This window comes from Herpailurus yagouaroundi, unplaced genomic scaffold, assembly GCF_014898765.1.
Source record: "Herpailurus yagouaroundi ecotype Mexico unplaced genomic scaffold, PumYag 205, whole genome shotgun sequence".
Classification (NCBI taxonomy): Eukaryota; Metazoa; Chordata; class Mammalia; order Carnivora; family Felidae; genus Herpailurus; species Herpailurus yagouaroundi.
The window spans coordinates 2,153,765-2,174,392 of NW_024412436.1; the positions used below are offsets into that span (position 1 = coordinate 2,153,765).

The window sequence follows — 20,628 nt, forward strand, 5'->3', positions numbered from 1 at the left end:
ACTGCGCCACCCAGGCGCCCCGCCTGGCTGTATATTAAAATCACTTGAGCAACCCTTAATTGATCTAGGCCTACCTTATATCATTTGAACTTTTGGGGGTCATTAGGATGTTAGAAACTCCACAGGTGGTTTGAGTGTGAGGTCTGGACTGTGAACCACTGTATTAGACATTCCCCCGAGGGCCTTGAGAAGGAAGTATGCTCTCTGAGAGAAGGGCCTGTGAGGTACCAGGAGAGATGGATGTGGGGTTCCATTGGCTACATCCCTCTCCTTCACTCTCTCTGTGTCCATCAGTGTCCTGTAGGAGCACTTATTGCCAGGAAATCTCCTCAGTATCCCTGTCTGTAGGCATGGCTCTGAGGAAAAGTCTCCAAGGATATACCAGAGTCACAGGGTTTGGTAGGCTAGATAAAGGCCAAGGTAGGCACATGGATATAAGGGCCTTGCCAATGGAGAACCAATCTGGGTGAAAGTTCTCTGAAATCCCAGGGAAGATTTAGTGACTTTGGAGGAAGTTGGCCGAAGTCCCTGTGTCATGAAGACCCAAAGAGGTCAATGGGAACAAAGATGGCATGTGGAGCTTTTCATCTTTCTGGCTCTATCCAGATATTAATATTATGTCCCATTGCAGTACCTAATTTTGCCTGTCAATCCAATCTGCATATAACATACCTGGACACTGTAGGGCAGCCAAATTCATCACCTCAAAATGAGCCTCCTTGGCATGTGAATTATTTTAAGCTAGTAATTTTTAAGGAACAGAAGCCTCCTTAAAACAGAAAAACCTTTGACTTCCCCCGACTGCCTAAAAGAATTTAGACAGAGGACCTGCTCCTGGGAGGGAGCTGTCACTGTCGATAACTACAGTATAATATGAACTAGGGGAGGTAGACAGGGAGGAACTTAGCAAAGTCTGTTTGTTAAACTTCCTCTCTGTGTCCCATTGTTTCTGGATGGGCCATCAAACAGAAGGCTTTTTCACCTTCCTGTGAACTGACTTCCTTCCCTTTGAAGCCCTTAACCCGTGCCCCCTTCTCTTTAGCTCAGAATGGCACACAAGCCTCAATTGCCTGACTGCCTGTGGGCCTCATATTCTTACGGAGTCTCTATATGCATAATTAAATTAAACTTTTTCCTCTTAGTCTGTCTTGTCAATTTAACTCTGAGACTAGCCAAAAGAATGTGGAAGGGTCGAGGAAAATTTTTCCTCCCCAACAAGACCTACTCCAAAAAGCTGGGAATCCCCGCAGGCCTCACCTGGAAAGGAGTCCAGTGGGATGTGAGGGAGGATGTGATGGCCGCTGCAAACCATAACTGCGTCAAAGACAGCGCTTTGCTTCTTGCCGTTGCTCTCAGTAACAACCTCCCATTGGCCAGAGGATGAGAAATCTGGGTGTTTTCTCACACTGAGGACGGTTGTCTTGAACGAACACAGAGAAGGCATCATTGAGCGTTCCTCTGGCATAACAGGGGCTTCATTCAGTAGTACCCTGGGAGTGGGGATGGGCAGACTCCATCTCGGTTCCATTTGAATCCATTTCAACTCACTGAAGACAGAGACTGCGAACCGTCCCCTTCTCATTCTTATTTGGCAGGGAGCTACCAAGGATATGGTACTTTGTGCAAGAGGCCTGACTCAGCAGTGAGAACCTGTCTGTTAAGGACTGAATAAAGACTTGAGAGAGACAGACAAGTTCTGGGCAAGATACAAAACACATGTTTATTATTCAAGTGATCGCACAGTCAGTATTGATTAAGAAACTTTTATGTGTCCACCTCTGTGCAGAATCTGTGCTAGAGAAGACATCTCGTGTGAAGCACTTTGCATGGTGCCTGGCACATTGTCAGCATCCCATGAATGGTAGCTGTTCATATTAATTATTTTTAAAACAGAGTACATCATGTTAGCAATATAGTTCATGATCTCATTTGGATGAAATAATTTATGTTCATTAATTTTTTAATAGGAAATCCTTTTTTTAAGTTTATTTTTGAGAGAGAGAGAGAGAATCCCTAGCAGGTTCTGCACTGTCGGCACAGAGCCTGATGTGGGGCTTGAACTTACAGGCCATGAGATCATGACCTGAGCTGAAATCAAGAGTCAGATGCTTAACCCGACTGAGCCACTCAGTCACCCCCGTTAATTTTTTTTTTTAATGTAGCTCACTGGAGGTCTATGAATTTGTAAATGCACATAAAGGTTATACATCTTTGGTGTTTAAGAAACAATGTCAAGTGGAAACAAAGTTTTTCTTACTTCAAGAGTCATGGCATGCTACTCTTGCTTACAAGTATTTGAGTCCCATACACCTGCTTTTCAAATTTTCAGATATTTAAAAAAAAACGCTGGGTTGGCAATTTTTGAAGCTGTGCCAATTAAGAAAATATATAGACTATTAGTATAAAGTTTGCAAACGTATTATAAAATGTCTGGGCATTGTTGGCTATGAGAAAAGATTTCAGATTTGCAGTTTAGGGTAGTATATTAGCTAAAGCACTGTGGGTTATTGCTACTAAAAATGTGCTTTGGGAACTAACACCTTCAGTGCAACTCAGGAGGCTATTAGAAATGCAACAGAGCTTTTATAGATCGAGTGGAGCCCTAATATCTTATGACTTGTACCAAGAGACTAATAATGGAAATGAGTGTTCCTAACCCCTCTCTAATCTCCAGGAATCCAACAGCAGTAATGCAATAAACAAAAGAAACAGCTCCCTTGCAACTTTGACGTGACCTTTCAAAGAACACATAACACAAACGATATCATAAGAGGGCAATATATCTGTTAAATAAATTGATAGTCAAATGGGCAAAGACCTATTAAAACTTCTGGTACAAAAAAAATCTGTTATTCATAGGATGGTTCTGCCAGGCATTGGGGAAAACTACATCAGATACATTTTCATGGTAGTTACAAATATAGATTTCCACCACAATCAGCTACTATAAATTAATAGAATGCAAACCTGAAACAAAAATGAAATTACTGAGAAAATGAGATTTTTTTTCTTGTGTTACAAGAAAATAAGGTCACTAACAGTTATTTATCCAGAGGTATAATTTAATTTTGTTTCCTAAGCACAGTTACTAGTTTTCAGAGTGTAGGTTATTGATAAAAATCCAGCATGTATAGTGAGAATATTGTTCTTGTTGATTATTTGTTTTTGAGGGAGCACAGGAAAGGTGGTTCTAATTGTATCTAAAAATGATCCAACCAGCCTTATGTTGCCAGAGAATGTGCCATGCCTTCCCCCCCCAAAAGACCAAAAATAGTTTCTACAGGCTTATGAAATGAATGGAGAGCTGTGAGTTTATTTCATACGTATTTCTCAGCAATTCCATTTCTACAGAGAAGATCCAAAAATGAAATAGCAGTTTGATTTTCTTCTTCTATTCTTTCAAGGGAAATGAGGCTAGGGGTCTGCAGGGGTTATAGATATTAGCTTAAGTGCAGTTTCATGGTCAATATCATCATTATTCAAATCCTTAGTTTTAACAGGTGATTTTCCTCTTCTGCTAATGTGCATGTAATCTATAATATCGGGGTTAGTGACACTACCTTTTGGGCTTTCTATCTTGCTCTTATCTTTCAGCAAAGAATTGGATTGAAATATTTTGTTTTCTTCACTTTTTCTTAATTACCAGAGTAACTTCTCTATTTAAATGTGAGCTGAACCCATGTGGAGAAAGCCATTCCCCCCAAAATACAATACCTGGAACTGAATATATTTTAGAAGATCAAACTTTCTGGCAAAAATCCTGAAATATTCCAGGAGCTTAGAATTGTGCAGGAAGTTTGGAAAGTCTTCAGGCATTGGAAAGTCACTGAAACAGGACATTTCTTTGCTGGTGTTGCTGATGACAGATTGATAGATACTCGCTCGGCCATCTTCAACATTTTCCTAAAGAAGAAAATTTAAAAAAAGTGATAATCATGTTGCGTTTAAAACGATCCCTTGGTGTTCTACTCTTTTTCCGAGTCTAACCCTTGGGTTATGTGATCGTCTTTCACTGCTGTAGAGGGACTACAGTGTCTGGGTGCTGAGGTGCGGCTTATATGTTCCATCATCCCGTGTGAGAGGGCCTCATTGGGGTCCTCCAGTGTTGTTCACTGGAGGGGCTATTGCCCCTGGTGGATAGGAGGTGGGGACAACCCTCGTTTTGGCACATTGCAGGATATTGGGCACCTCTCTACCTGCTTAATGCCAGCCATTGTGACAATTAGCCCCATTCCGGAACTCCCTCTGGAGAGCCTATCTCCACCTTCCACCTCTTTAGGAACCAACAAACTCTGGGATACTGGTGAGGAAGTATTCTGGAGAATTGTACCTAAAATGAATACTTCTGGGAGCAGGTAGTTTTCACATCTTAGTTTGAATGCCCCACTTTCATTTTATGCTTTATGGAAACCAACCTTCGTCAAGTGCTAAAAGTGAACAGCATTAGCATCCATCACATCTTCGACTTGAATCTAAATCTTAGCCACTATACTTTGGTAAAACCGCAGACAGCACATGCTATGGTTGAGTTTATAGTTTCCTCTAAGCGCTGTGCATACTGATAATGTTCTTTATGTTAAATTATGTAAGAGCTAAGTGTGGTGATTCAATGTCCCTGAAATCGGCATGTTATCAAAGAGGGTTGCTCAAGAAAATTTAAATGGTGCCACCCAGGAACTCCTCAATTAATGCTTCTGCAGACTAAGGCATAATTCAGGCAAACAGTAGTTGTTATTATGATGCAACGTTAGGGTGCAATGTAATGAAATGGAAAAGTTGCAGGAACTCGTGAATTAATTGGAATAGATTACTCAGTGATACAGAAACAGCACTCTGTCGTTTCCACAGAATAGTAAATAAAGGAAAGTAAATATTGAACTCTAATCCTGCCACCATAATAACTCAGTTGTGCATGTTTCTCTCTCATCATTATTCATGAAGAATTGTTACTTTCCTGCCAAACCTTTAGATCCAGCCTCCTTAAATCTTTGGCAGCACTGAAAGAGGCAGCCTGGACTAGCTGAAGGAATCTGGTTGTTGGAGTTAGACACGGCTTTGAATCCGTCTCTCTTTAGACTGTGTGGCCCGGACCAGTCAGTGCAGTGAGGTTCAGTCTTCTCATCTATAAAATGGGCAGCTACTGGATGCTCAACAGTGTTGTTATTGTCTGTGTTATTAAGGAAGCTACAAGCTTCAGCAAAGCTGTTGGTTAAAACTCCCCATTCACCGCAGTACATGAAAGGCACTGAGGGTAGCTTTTCTAGCAGCAAGATAACCGACACAGGCACACTCACCATCACACCTGAGTTTTCTGCACAAGAGGTTGGATTTGATTTCAAAGACTTAAAGAAGAATAAACTGTGGGACCTTTCCTCTTTTATCAGCAAAGCTCTTTATATGCGTTAGGCCTCACTGTGTCCTAATTTCAGGATTATCAGTACGAATATGAGTTACCAAAGCTAAAACAATGTTTGTGCTCAGATCATGTCATTTAAGAGTGGTATGTAGACTACTTGCTAACTAAGTCTACGTTTCTGAGGATCCATCTCCCTCATGCATTCCTTCTATCTCTCATCCATCCATCCATCCATCCATCCAACCATTCATGCCTACTATAGGTCAGGAGCCAAATGCCTTTTTGAATGTGAACAATGTGTTTACCTTTCCTAGTCTGGAATCAAGGCTCAGATTGTACCATTATTTCAGTTTCAAATGGCTTGATAAAAGCTAGTCAGTTTAGGGTCAGCCAGCTTTCTAGGTGATTACAGTTTGGTGTGATGTTAACTGTATGTAAGTGCTTGAATGTCAAGGGAGTTTGCGTTAGAATATGAAGTGGTTTCTGCCTCATACACAAGGATACAACGACCCTGAACTCTGGATCAATAAATCATTTTAATTTTCAAACACTAGCTTCAAATTGTATACGACTAGGGTCAAACTGATATTTCTGGATGTTTCAGCGTGGTCAAGTACAATGTCCTTGGTAAGACTAAATGTCTGACTTTCTTATCCAGCCAAATTCTCAAACTTGGAAATGTAGTTGACCCTTGAACAACATAGGTTTGAACTGCATGGCTCCATTTATACATAGGTGTTTTATAGTACAGTACTTACGATTTTCTTAATATTTTTTTTTCTTTAGCTTGCTTTAGTGTAAGGATATAGTATATAATACATACAACATACAAGATGTGTTAATCGACTGTTTATGTTATCAGTAAGGCTTCTGGTCAATAGTAGGCTATAAGTAGTTATGTTCTAGGGCAGCCAAAAAATTTGTTTTAAAGTTTATTGATTTATTTTAAGGGAGACTGTGTATACTGGAGGGGCAGAGAGAGGAGAGAAGGAGAATCCCGAGTAGGCTCTGCACTGTCAGTGCAAGGAGCCTGATGTGGGGCTTGAACTCAGGAACCCGTGAGATCATAAACTGAGCCAAAATCAAGAGTGGGATGCTTAACTGACTGAGCCACCTGGGTGCCTCAAAGGAGGAGCCAAAATTTATACACCGATTTTTGACTGTGTGGGAGTCAGTGCCCCAACCCCCATGATGTTCAAGGGTCAACTGTATTTCGTGAAGCAAAGAGATACCAATTATGTTTTCCTCAAGATCAGATAATTTTATAAGTGGCACAGAGGAAATGTGAGAGCTCTGAAGTCAAACTGGATTGATGGCCTGATTCTACCACCTTTAATGGCTTTTTAGCCATGGGCAAGTTACGTAAGTCAGTTTCCTCATTTTCTCCTGTAAAATGGGGTTCATTAATAATTCCAACACTGATCAATTGTTATCAGGCTGAGATTAGGTAAAGTGCTTAGCACAATGCCTGTCTCTCAATAAGTGCCCAACACATGTCTGCCTCGATTGTTATTATTATAGGTCATGAGGATTAATCTTACTAACCTAGTCATAGTTTGACTAGTTTGACTCTTGAAAAAACTAAACTAAGATTGTTATAGTGTAGCCAACATGCTGGTTTTTTCATGTGCCAATGCAGTGGCTTTCAAATGTGGTTGGCTCCTCCATCAGGTCAATTTTAAGGGGCTCTGGAGTCATGAGAAGGACTGCTTGTGATGTCTGAACCACTACAGAAGTTTCAGAGCCAGGGCAAGACTCTCCTCTGGGAGTTCTACTGGTGTCAGCAATTGTCAGCAATCAATGATGACATCACAAGTTTTTCCCTGAAGATCAAGTAATAATCTTTATTATGGTTGATTGGTATACAGCTGTTAAAAAAAAGCTTTGTTTCTATGTTGGCTTCCTCCTGTGTTGGCTGAAGCAGATGTCTATGTGTTTAGATGAATCTGGGTAAAACCCTTTGCTGATGGTTGAGAAGGGAGAATGATTCTTATTAATCAACAAATACATATCAAGTATCTCTCCTGTCCAGGCCCTGAGCTTTGAGTTAGGGACTAAATGCAAACAGGACACAGAGTTTCTGTCTCCAGGGAGCTTGTTATTACATTGAATAAAAAGGCATTTGGTGGCACAAAAACAGACAATCAGATCAATGGAACAGAATAGAGAACCCAGAAATGGACCCACAAACGTATGGCCAACTAATAATCTTGGACAAAGCAGGAAAGAATATCCAATGGAATAAAGACAGTCTCTTCAGCAAGTGGTGCTGGGAAAACTGGACAGCAACATGCAGAAAAATGAACCTGGACCACTTTCTTTTTTTTTTTTTTTTTTTAATTTTTTTTTTCAACATTTATTTATTTTTGGGACAAAGAGAGACAGAGCATGAACGGGGGAGGGGCAGAGAGAGAGGGAGACACAGAATCGAAAACAGGCTCCAGGCTCCGAGCCATCAGCCCAGAGCCTGACGCAGGGCTCGAACTCACGGACCGCGAGATCGTGACCTGGCTGAAGTCGGACGCTTAACCGACTGCGCCACCCAGGCACCCCTGGACCACTTTCTTAAACCATACACAAAAATAAACTCAAAATGGATGAGAGACCTAAACATAAGACAGGAAGCCATCAAAATCCTGGAGGAGAAAGTGGCAAAAACTTCTTTGACCTCTGCCGCAGCAACTTCTTACTCAACACATCTCTGGAGGCAAGGGAAACAAAAGCAGAAATGAACTACGGGGACCTCATCAAAATAAAAAGCTTCTGCACAGTGAAGGAAACAATCAGCAAAACTAAAAGGCAACTGACGGAATGGGAGAAGATATTTGCAAACGACATATCAGATAAAGGGTTAGTATTCAAAGTCAATAAAGAACTTATGAAACTCAACACCCAAAAAACAAATAATCCAGTGAAGAAATGGGCAAAAGACATGAATAGACACTTCTCCAAACAAGACATTCAGATGGCCAGCCGACACATGAAAAGATGCTCAACTTCACTCATCATCAGGGAAATAGAAATTAAAATCACAATGAGATACCACCTCATACCTGTCAGAGTAGGTAACACGAACAACAAAGGCAATAACAGATGTTGGTGAGGATGCAGAGAAAGAGGATCTCTTTGGCACTGCTGGTGGGAATGCAAACTGGTACAGCCACTATGGAAAACAGTATGGAGGTTCCTCAAAAAATTAAAAATAGAACTACCCTATCACCCAGCAATTGCACTATTAGGTATTTATCCAAAGGACACAGGTGTGCTGTTTTGACGGGGCACATGCACCACAATGTTTATAGCAGTGCTATTGACAATAGCCAAAGTATGGCAAGAGCCCAAGTGTCCATCAACAGATGAATGGATAAAGATGTGGCATATATATACAATGGAGTAGTAGTAGGCAATCAAAAAGAATGAAATCTTGCCATTTGCAACTACATGGATGGAACTAGAGGGTATAATTGAATTAGAGAAAGACAAATATCATATGACTTCACTCATATGAGGACTTTAATATATACAAAACAGATGCACATAGGGGAAGGAAAGCAAAAATAATACAAAAACAGGGAGGGGGACAAAACATGAGAGACTCTTAAATATAGGGAGCAGAAGGTTGCTGGATAGGTTGTGAGGGGGTGATGGGCTAAATGGGTAGGGACATTAAGAAATCTACTCCTCGGGTCACCTGGGTGGCTCAGTCGGTTAAGCATCCAACTTCAGCTCAGGTCATGATCTCGCGGTCCGTGAGTTCGAGCCCCGTGTCAGGCTCTGGGCTGATGGCTCAGAGCCTGGACCCTGCTTCCCATTCTGTGTCCCCCTCTCTCTCTGCCCCTCCCCTGTTCATGCTCTGTCTCTCTCTGTCTCAAAAATAAATAAATGTAAAAAAAAAATTAAAAAAAAAAAGAAATCTACTCCTCAAATCATTGTTGCACTATATGCCAACTAACTTGGATATAAATTAAAAAAAATATCTATCTATCTATCTATCTATCTATCTATCTATCTATCTATCTACCTATCTATAGATAGATAGATATTTGGGCTCTGAGGATGGAAGAATGGAGACAGAATAAGATGAGAAGCTTTCCTCTCAGCCAAGACAAAGACAGGGAGACACAGCTTTCAAAACATATAAATGTAACTCATATTTATTTAAAATAGAAATAGTACCTAAAAATGATATTTAAGCACAAATACTGATAGTCTGAATTTTCTAGCAGATAGAATTTGCTACGATTTACCTAAGAGAAATGGTCATATGATGAAGTATTTTCCTAATGTAGAATTTTCTGAATGTCAGACTATATAGCAAAATAAAATTAGTTCAGAGAGCACTGATTTAGAATTTATGATATTTTGATCATAGATTAGACTGAAGTTTATCTTCCACTGTGTAAGAATAAAAAGGTTGCAAAAACTAAGTTTAAGGAAGATTATAATGGTATTATTTAACCTACTAAAGGGAGCAAACTTATACAGTGAAAATAGATTCAACTTATTATAAATGTGAGTTACAAACATTTATAAATTAGTCATTTTCATTGTGATACATTAGCATATTGACCTCGACCAGTAAATATTTGTTCTCTTGGTTAGTTGCTCTAAGCAGTTGGAAATAATAAAATTGTATTTCTTAAAAAATTTCTACCACTCTCCAAATTTTCACTCTTTCCGATGGAACTTATAGCTATCTGTTCCATTGCTTGAAATAAGTACAACTGAAACTATTTTTATGTTCTTGTCCTACAGTTAGGGGAAAAATTGTGGTTCCCAAATGCCATTCATGGATTATTGCATGATAAGATTTCAGGAGAGCTTTGAAAAACATAAACTCTGAGCAGGTCTGGTTTGGGTCCATTCATGTGTATTTAAGACATACTTCCCCAGCTGGGGTGCCTGGGTGGCTCAGTCCCTTAAGTGTTGGACTCTTGGTTTCTGCTAGGGTCATGACCTCATTGTTTGTGAGTTGGAGCCCCCAATTGGGCTCTGTGCTGACAGCAAGGAGCCTGCTTGGGATTCTCTCCCTCTTTCTCTTCTCCCCTGCTCATGCTCTCTCTCTCCCTCTGTCTCAAAATAAATAAACTTATATAAAAAAAGTGCTCCCCAGCTGATTCTTATGCACATGAATGTTGGGAGCCACCATCTTTATTAGACCGCTACTGCATTCTGCTATCCCTCTATTAGGTTGGTACCTCCCTAGATCTCTGGCTTTGCTCACTGATAGTGACCCCCATTTAAACTCCCTGACTCCAATATTGCCTACTTTCTTTACTGTCTTCACGGTAAAAAGTATACTTGTTGGAATGGGACACACGTTCTTCATGATGAGACCCTGACTATTCTCTCCAGCTTCATCAATTTCTATTCACCCACCTGCCTCCTTTGTTCTAGCTGGATCACGTGACTTTATCTTCTCTAAGTGTGTCAGGTTTCTCAAGCTCCTTTGCACATGCCATTTACTCTGCCTAGAACACTGCCTAGAACACAGGCCTGATCTCTGCTTATTGTCAAGACAAATGAAAGCATCTCGTCGTGTAGGAAGCTTGCCCTATTCTCTACTGCATGATGTTCTGTGCTTTCCATAACACTTAGAATAACGGCCATTATAAAATTGCACTCTGATATGGATTTGCTTTAGTATTTCCTCTTCTGAACTATGAGACCTTAGCCTGCAGGGACTGTGCATTTGTGCCTGTTTAGTACTGTGAAAATTAGTAACAGTAAACGTCACTAAAATGGAGTTGGGAAGTTTTGGCCCTACCACTCATAGTCAATTGCAGACCCAACAGGAAGAGATGGATTTGACCTTGCATATGGACACTACTTTATTCTTCCATTTGGAGGAAGAGACTCTTTCCTCACCTCCCCCCCGCCCCCCACCCCGTCCTGGACAACAGCTCAGCCAATGAGAAGCCACCATACCTCAAACCCCAAGTTTATTCCAATGGGCTTTTAGTTTATAACAGCCTTCCCAACTTACCGTTTTCTCCTTTAAAAAGCATTCCCTTACTTTGTTCCCTGGATTGCACACAGTTTTGCTACAGCTTGTTTGTCCCAGACTGCGATTCTCTTCTATTCCTCAATAAATCTGTCTTTTGCTGGTAAAATGACTGTCAGTTTTTAAGGTTAACGGTACCTAGTATATGCTGGGGACATGCATGGTGCAAGATGAGCTAATAGGTTTGGTGAAAGAATGAAAGAATATGTAATGTTAACTAGAAGCATTTTTACCATCACTGCAAATAGGGCTTAATGATAGTAAAATGGACAGTCAGTGGTATAGTGGGAATGAGTACTTGGTTTTGCTAGTCGTACGCTGTAAACTTTTTTCCTTTCTTCACACGTAAACATTACTTTAAAAATATTGTGGCAAGTTAACCAATATATATCTTGAACTACTGGTGAACAGACTTAATTGAGACCCATCCATAGTATTTTGTATTTCACTGCCTGGAGAGTTACAAATATCTAACATGTTAAATTTGGTTATTAATAAATTTGCATTAATTGGGCAGCAAGGTACAAAAACCTAAGTTATATTGAATTATGCTGCAATAGATTCTTGGGATAAGCTTACCTAAGAGAATGCCTGGAAGTAAAACAAAGGGAAGGCAGTTATCTCTTCTGGAGAGGAAATGGCTGTTCGTTCTAAACCAGCAAAGAGGAGCAGAGTTTGCCACCCTCGACTATGTCTGTTTGGCAGGGGGATTATTTTAAACTGGTTATTTTTTTAAGAAACAGCAGACATAGGTAGGCCTTGAAAACAGTAGAAGTTACCTTTCTGTGAGAGGTATTTACTTGCATAAGGGAAATCTCTTGCTTGCATAAGGGTGTCTCTCTCGCTGTGCCAAGATGAAGGGGATGAGTCAGTCTCTAGAAACTCTTATCAAAGAAGAAGGCAATGGCTTAAATCTACACAACAACCTCACTCTTACTGCTTTTCCTGGGTTACCTCCTGGAACTGACTCCCTACCCTCAACATCTTCTCATGTCTTTAGCTAAAGGTGGTCTTTAAGGTGATGGCCATTTCGGGGAGTTACTCAGTTTTCCTGAGTCTCTCCCAGGTATACAAGATATATACATGTTATTAAATATTTATTTCTTTTCCCCCTGTTACTCTGTCATACAGCAATTAAATTATTAGACCTGTTACCCTGTCATAGATCAATTAAATTATTAGACCAGCCAAAGAACCTAGAAGGGAAGAAGGGAAAACTTTTCTGCCCCTACATTAGTCTTGTATAATGTTAAACTTCAAGTGCACAGAATGTGCTGTTAAAAAGAATAAGCCAATCAACACAAAAGAGAGTTTGTGGTGCACAGGAAAGATAGGAGTGCAGTATAGAGATAGATGGTGCCACCTGGGAAGTTCCATTTGGTGATGTCCCAAGTGTCTGTTTCATATTTTTATCTTCCTATTTTTAACATTTAAGTCAAAAACATTGATGGAGACAAATACAGGTGATCAAATTTGCGTATACCCAAAGTAGAGAACCGAAAGAGCTGAGTAAGAATAGACAGAATTGAAATTTCAAATGAATATTTCTTGACCAAAGATAAAACCAACTAAATGCAGTTGGACATGCCCAAATGTGAACTCCTATAAGTAGAATTAACAATTCAGTTTCAGGGGCACCTGGGTGGCTCAGTTGGTTGTGTGTCTGACTTCGGCTTAGGTCATGACCTCGCGGTTCGTGAGTTCAAGCCCCACGTCGGGCTCTGTGCTGACGGCTCAGAGCCTGGAGTCTGCTTTGGATTCTGTGTCTTCTCTCTCTGCCCCTTTCCACTCATGATCTTTCTCTCTCTCTCTCTCTCTCTCTCAAAAATAAGTAAACATAAAAAAAAAAAAACAATTCAGTTTCATAAGGGTAGAATAATAGTGACCTGGATCATCAGTGCTTCAAATAGAAAAGATCCAGAACTTTGATTGATCCTAAGCTCAGTATAAATGATTGGAGTTATGTGAGACAAAGCATGATGGAGAGCCTATATGTATTTAATCTCAATATTGTGGCTAGTTCTAAGATCTAACACCTACTATTTATTTAGTCACTATGGGAAAGCCACTTACCCTTGGTTTTCTTATATTTAAGTTGAAATTAATAACAGATAATGTTGGAGAGTATTGTGAGTATAAAATGAGATAATCCCTATCAAAATAATTATATGAATGATAGCTTTAATTTTGCAAATGCAGAAAAAGCTAATGCAGCATTAAATTATTTTAGCAAAGGTAGACCGTCCAGGCCTACTGAAACATAAGTCATGCCGGGCAATTGTTAGACCAGTTGATTATAAATTCTTCAAGGGGACTTATCCCCATTGTCTAAAGCAGTGCCAAGCACCTCTTTGGTTCTGAAAATATATATATGTTGGAAAAATAAATTGGTTTGGAATATTGGATCTTGTGTGAGTCACATTTTAAGAGAGAAACTGGTATTTCAGATTGAATCTAGAGGAAGGATGGAGAGACATTTAGAGAGTATTATATGAAGATTAAAACAATTGAGTATTTGTAGCTAGGGAAAGATCCATTTATAACCAAATGTAAAACAAACAAACAAACAAAAATGCGATATATGTTGGTAACTTTCCTGTGAACGCTGGTATTAGGAACAATGAAGGAGGCAGAGAAGGTTAGTGGCTAAAGGCAGATCATGCTTTCCTCTCTTGACACCTCAGTAAGATTATTAAGTGTGCAGGCTCAGAAATCTTATAGACCTTCATTTTTGTGCCTTTCCCACTACCTATGTTCCCCTGGAGAAATTGTTCATTCCAAAACTCAGCTTCTTCTTGATATGTCCATGAGGATAATCATAATACCTACTGAAGGATCTCAGGACAGACCCTCTTCCCCCCAAAACATGCCACTTGGGCATGTGGATTATTTTGAACTGAAGGCACTTAAGACCTTATGGGCTCAAGAGAAACTTTTGTCCTCCCTTTACCGTACACAAGAATCTAAACTGAGGGTCTTTCCCAGAATAAGGGTTATTAACAGAGATAAATTTTATGTGAGTGACCCATCTGAATGACAGAGCAAGCATCCATTCTTATTGCCGTGTGAAGGACATTCCTTTCCTTTAAAGTCCCAGAACCTACCTGCTTCTCCTTATTTTAGAATGACGTATATACCTCATTTTCCCTGTGTTTGGAATTTCTATGTCTATGTGGATTCCTCAGGAACATCTATTAACTTTGATTTTCTCCTGTTAGTTTGTCTTATGTCAATTTGATGCTTAGTCCAGTTAGAAGGACTTTTGAGGGGACAGGAATTCTTGCTCCCTGACACTGCTTTTTAGGAGTATTATGAAGAAAAAAAATAAGATGATGCATGGAAAGTACTTTTCCATTGCTGGAAAAGTGCTAAAAATAGGTTCATGACGCACCCCGCCCATGTTGCAAAGCTGCCACTAAGGGGTGCTGGAGAACCTTCTGGAAAAATCCAGCACCTTCTGAGCAGGGCATGGGGCAATGATTCTTAAATTTTGTTTTAACTTGTCAGCACTAAATATGTTAGGTGATCTTAGAAGGACTATGTGCAAATATAGAAATTAATGAATAAACTATTTTCAAAATTGATTCTTGATGGTAGAGTAGCGAAGAGGTGAAGCTTCCTCGGGAGTGGGTGCGGTAGCTCCCAGCATCCTTTTTGGTGCCTCCTCCCTTTGGCAATCAGTCTGTTGGTAATCAAGACCCTCACGTGGCCTCATTGGCCACTTGGGATATTTTGCATACTGTATATTTAACACTGCAGGGAGATTACTTGTCTTCTTTGGGTTGAGAAAATTGTTTGTTTCTCTATTGGACATAGTTTTGAGAGGTTTGAAATGTGATATTGTTAAAGGTTTCAGGAACTTATATACTTCACCATTTTATATCTAATGAGGTTTAATTAACTCAAATTTTAATCTAATTTTTCTTTTCTAACCCATAGGAAGGTATCTCTAATTCTGAAATGTTAAACACTGGCAACTGGGATTAGGACAGCAGGAAAAGTATTTGGGGGCAGGAAGAAACCTTCCTGGAATTCATCAAGTCATATTTTTGACAGACCACGTAAAAATAACTCTTACGGCTTCTATCACCAAATTGATGATAATCAAATAAGGGACATTTGGCTTTTTAATTTTTTTTTAAGTTTATTTTTTGTTTATTTTGAGAGAGAGAGAGAGAGAGAGAGAGAGAGAGCAAGCAGGGGAAGGGCAGAAAGAGTGGGAGACAGAATCCAAAGCAGGCACCATCGACACAGAACAAGATGCAGGGCTTGAACTCACGAACCCATGAGATCATTACCTGAGCCAAAGTCAAGAGGCGATCACTTAACCGACTGAGCTGCCCAGGCACCCCTGGACATTTGGCTTTTAGATATTAAGTTCCAAATCAGGTAATAAGACACTGACAAAATTTATATTTAATAATAAATTTGTTATAACTTCACATTTATTCTTTAGATTAAAAATCTCCCGGGCAGGGCACCCAAATGGAACCTAGAGTGAACCTAGAGTCAACAAAAATAATACATCTTTGGTTAAGACAGGAATGACCACCTTATTATATCACCCTCTCAGGAAAAGCTATGTTTCTTTTTTGTTTTTTCTTTAATCATCTTAGAGTTGGGGGGGAAAGCAGCAGAAGGATGGAGAGACAGAATATTAAGCAGGCTCCACGTTCAGCATGGATCTCAACACGGGCCTCAACATGGGGCTCGATCCCATTACCCTGGATCATGACCCTGGGATCATGACCTGAGCGAAATCAAGAGTCTGGCGCTCAACCAACTGAGCCAGCCGGGTGCCCCAGGAAAAGCTGTTTCTAATGACCAGTTGTTAGTAAGAAATGAATGTGATTCAAACTGTTTTTCCAGTTTCCTCTCTGCAAGTTACCTGTCCTATATAAGGATCAATATCTCCATCATTAGCTCTGATTATGTTTGCATAGTTGAATGAATAGATTTTTATTTGGTATTTGTGCAATTTGCTGGCTAAATGTGTCTCATCGTAAGATTCATTGGAGACTCCTGTTAAAAACAGATTCCCCTCCTCAGAAGATTTTGGTTTAATAAGTCTGGGTTGGTGTTAAGTATCTTTAAAAAACCCTCTAGGTATGTCTTATAGTCATACACATTTGAGAAGCCCCAGGTTAAAAAATCCACTTTGGCATAAAATTCAGTTCGAACTCGCAAAGCACATGTGCTAGATGTCTGTGCCTTCCCCCTAATTGGTCACCTTGTAGGCAGAGCCCTTTTGATGGTCTCTGCTAATGTCAGAGTCTGCTTTTATTTTTTAAAAAAAATTTTAACATTTATTTATTATTGAGAGACAGGGACAGATGGAGCATGAGCATGGGAGGGGCAGATAGAGGAGGAGACACAGAATCGGAAGCAGGCTCCAGGCTCTGAGCTGTCAGCACAGAGCCCAACGTGGGGCTCGAACTCACAAACCGTGAGATCATGACCTGAGCTGAAGTCGGACGCTAAACCGGCTGAGACACCCAGGTGCCCCTATTTTTATTTATTTTTATTTGAGAGAGAGAGAGCAAGCCGGAAAGAGGGGCAGAGAGACAGAGAGAGAGAGAGAGAGAGAGAGAGAGAGAGAGAGAGAGAGAGAGAATTTTAAGCAGGCTCCATGCTCAGCATGGAGCCAGATGTGGAGCTTGATCCCATGACCCTGGGATCATGACCTGAGCCAAAATCAAGAGTTGGTCGCTCAACTGACTGAGCCACCCAACTGCACCTTGAAGTCTGCTTTGAGTGTATTCAAACCTTTTGCTTCTGTTTAGAGTGTTCGCAACTGTTCACTCCCTCACTTAGATGCACCTGATACACAATCCTAAAGTTGTTGCACAGGAGTTCTGAGCTAGCATTTCTGTTTAAACTTTCTGAGAAAAAAATGCAAGTTAGGGCATGGTTATAAGTAGGGGGCTAGCCTGTTTAGAAGTCATAGAGACCTGGGTTTGAATGCCAATTCCAGCTATGTGACCATGATCAAGTTACTTAATCTCCCTCAGTTTCTGTTTGGTTGTCTGTAAAATATGTAGCTATTGGAGCTGACATTTATTGTGCTCTAATTTCTTTACATAAATTATCTCCCTTAATCTTCAAAACAGCACTGTGGAGTGATTACACTTTTATATTATTATCCCCATTATACAGCTGAGAAGGCTAAGACACAGGGATGCCAAGAGCTTGCTCAAGATCTCACACTGAGGAGGTGGCAAGCTAGTATTTAAAATCAAAACACTGTGGGAAGGGATAATTATGAATCTCTGCAGTTGTCTATCTATGTATCTGTTTAAATTTTATATAAATTCTGATGAGTGGAGAGCATTATCCGTATTTAGGTCTGGCTAATAGAATGAACTCAATGAATGTGTTTAATAATACCTTTAAAGCGTTTCCCAGAAGTTACCCTAGAGTGTCATCAGTAATGCTAAGCAAACAGACATGATTTGTCAGAGAAAAGGAAAGTCAGCACACTCTGAAAAAGCACTTGCTCAGTGTTTGGAATAGACATGGCTCTTGAAAAGAATTCCTGTCACTTCTATTTTGTAAAATGTCCTCCAACATTAGTATGTTGCTTTGAGAATCACTAGAACACGGGCTGCCAGACAGTTGCAGGATCCATAAGAAAAGGTCCTTTATGTGCCTGGGTTGGCCATCTGGGTTAGGAGAGTCATGACCTGGGAGAGACGACAGCCTATTTCTATAGCTCCTGTGTAGCTGCATGAAATAGGTCTGATCAAAGTCGCTTAGGAGATCCCTCAACAAGGCCCCTCTGCAGCTGTGATTTACTCTGCGAAAGCAGTAGAGTCTGCTCAAGAGAAAAAAAAAAAGATGTCACTTACTTTGAACCTCCACAGCCCTCCAATATCTTCAGTCCGCTCAAAGCAAGTGGGTTCCAGTCCCTCATCCACACAGCACTTCAGTGAGACCAGGCCGCTGACTCCAGCTCCAATCACTGCCACCTTCTTTACCATGGTCTCCTGTCGAGGAATTGATCAATCAATGCTGCTTCACTGGCAAGAGAGTCCTTGCAGTGTGGTCAGTAATCAGCTTTCAATAACGCAGTAGCACTGGCAATATACTAAGCAGCACTAATTGAATAAAATTCCTCATTAGTCAAATCCCAGACTCCTCGTCCCCTTCCTTGTAAGAAACCAAGTTGTTTTCCCAGACTTGGCTACAGAGTTTGTCTAGTATTTAAAAGCAACCCATTTAACAATGCCAAATAATTTAATAATATAGCACTAGGTATAGGAGCCAAGTTTCATGACATAATTTAGCGTGCTGAACTTTTCCTTTTCAGCTACTATCCCCAGCTGTGATTACCCTTACCTCCGTTTTGCCTTTTGGTGCTGTCTCCTTGACACAATGGTTTTTTTTATGTTGGTTGTGGGCTGGGAAGCAGTCAGAAGTGTTCTAGTTAGAGGAGGCTGTGAGGAGTGGGAGGAGCTTCTCACTCCTTCAGCATTTTGCAACCTGAAACTCTCAGGACTTTGTTAGGAGTTCTGAAATTAAGCAAGAGGCTTATATTTTGAGGTCCAGGGTAATGATCTTCACCGTAACACCATTATATACTTACACATATTATACACATAGTATAAAATTCCTTTTTATAATGGATGTGACCAATGGTCATTAGCAAAGTAGCAAACATGGATAAATAAAAAGCAGTTAAAATTATCCTTAAGCCCTCTGTATAGAGATAATTATAACCAACGTGGACACTTTGGTGTATCTTTCCAGATATTTGTATGTATACACATATACACACATTCCACAAAAGTGGAATGGCACCCTAAGTATAATTTCCAATTTAATTTTTCACTTTTCAGTATGGCAATACCTTTATACGTATAGCAGCATTTTAAAAATATTTATTTATTTATTTATTTATTTATTTATTTATTTACATTCAAGGTAGCTAGCAAATAGTGCAACATTGATTTCAGGAGTAGATTCTAGTGATTCATCCCTTATGTATAACACCCAGTGCTCATCCCAGCAAGTGTCTTCCTTAATGCCCCTCACCCATTTAGCCCTTCCCCCTCCCACAACCCCTCCAGCAACCTTCTGTTTATTCTCTATATTTATGAGTCTCTTATGTTTTGTCCCCTTCCCTGATTTTATATTATTTTTGCTTCCCTTCCCTTAGAGATCTTCTTAAAAGTGAAGATGTGGATTTAAAAGCTATGGGATAGGCCTGAAATTATTTTTATTTTTATTTTTAAAAAATTTTTTTCCCAACGTTTTTTATTTATTTTTGGGACAGAGAGAGGCAGAGCATGAACAGGGGAGGGGCAGAGAGAGAGGGAGACACAGAATCGAAAACAGGCTCCAGGCTCCGAGCCACCAGCCCAGAGCCTGATGCGGGGCTCAAACTCACGGACCGTGAGATCGTGACCTGGCTGAAGTCGGACGCTTAACCGACTGCGCCACCCAGGCGCCCCCTGAAATTATTTTTAACAAGCTTCCAGGTAAGGCCAATGTTGCAAGTCCTTGGATTACATTTGAGTTGCAAGTATCTACTATGTTTTGCCAAGTTGCCTTTCAAGAAGCAGATACGCTTGAATAGTATTTCACCTTTACAAAATGTTTTAATGTGTAAACAACTTTCACAGAGATTAATTCATTTTGATTAGTTTAGAACCATAGGCATTAGCATCCATCCTTGTTTTATGGACATGGGAACAGGCTTAGCTTGGCTACTGGGAAGTTTAAGAATAACCAGGATGATAATGAGCATAAAACCTTGTCACATATGGAGCCACTGAAGAAACTTTTGATATTTAACCTAGAGGGTATATGTACATGACAATTGACTGCAAAAGGCTGTTATATGAAAATGTTTATATAAGTCTATTTTGGATGGACATAAAAGTCTATCTAGGACCAAGTATGTGAATGTTACAGAAAAGGTGAATTTGCCCCAGAATAAGGAAGACCTTCTGGCTAACAATGGTGTATAAATATGGACCATACTGTTTTGTAAAATAGCAAATTCCCTATCATGGCAAGTATTCAAACAGAAGTTAGGTAGCCGCTTGTTGGAAGACAATAGGAGGATTCATGAAGGCAGGGCATTAGAGTGAAGTAAGGTCACTAACTGTAATATTCTCGGGTCTGAGATCTGAGATTTTATCTTTATCAATTAGAATTTTATTATAGGTACAAAGTTGTTGAGAAGAATTTATTTTTTTTAATTCAAAAAATGTTTTATTTATTTTTGAGAGAGAGAGAGAGAGAGAATGCTAGCAGAAGAGGG

At 40.0% G+C, this 20,628-nt stretch overlaps 1 protein-coding gene across 5 annotated transcripts in view; it reads right to left on the reverse strand.

The window, feature by feature from the left end:
• Positions 1 to 18,814, reverse strand: part of FMO2 (flavin containing dimethylaniline monoxygenase 2) — a 31,059-nt gene extending 12,245 nt beyond the window's left edge. For 2 of the 5 annotated variants that reach the window (XM_040451715.1, XM_040451719.1), the window contains exons 1-3: positions 18,209 to 18,692; positions 3,715 to 3,903; positions 1,258 to 1,420 (exon numbers count right to left, since the gene is read on the reverse strand). In XM_040451715.1, the coding sequence (XP_040307649.1) occupies positions 1,258 to 1,420; positions 3,715 to 3,903; positions 18,209 to 18,340 (484 nt within the window). In that variant the 5' untranslated portion in view covers positions 18,341 to 18,692. The other 3 variants (XM_040451717.1, XM_040451716.1, XM_040451718.1) reach the window with 3 other exon arrangements.
• Between the last annotated feature and the right edge of the window lie 1,814 nt (positions 18,815 to 20,628).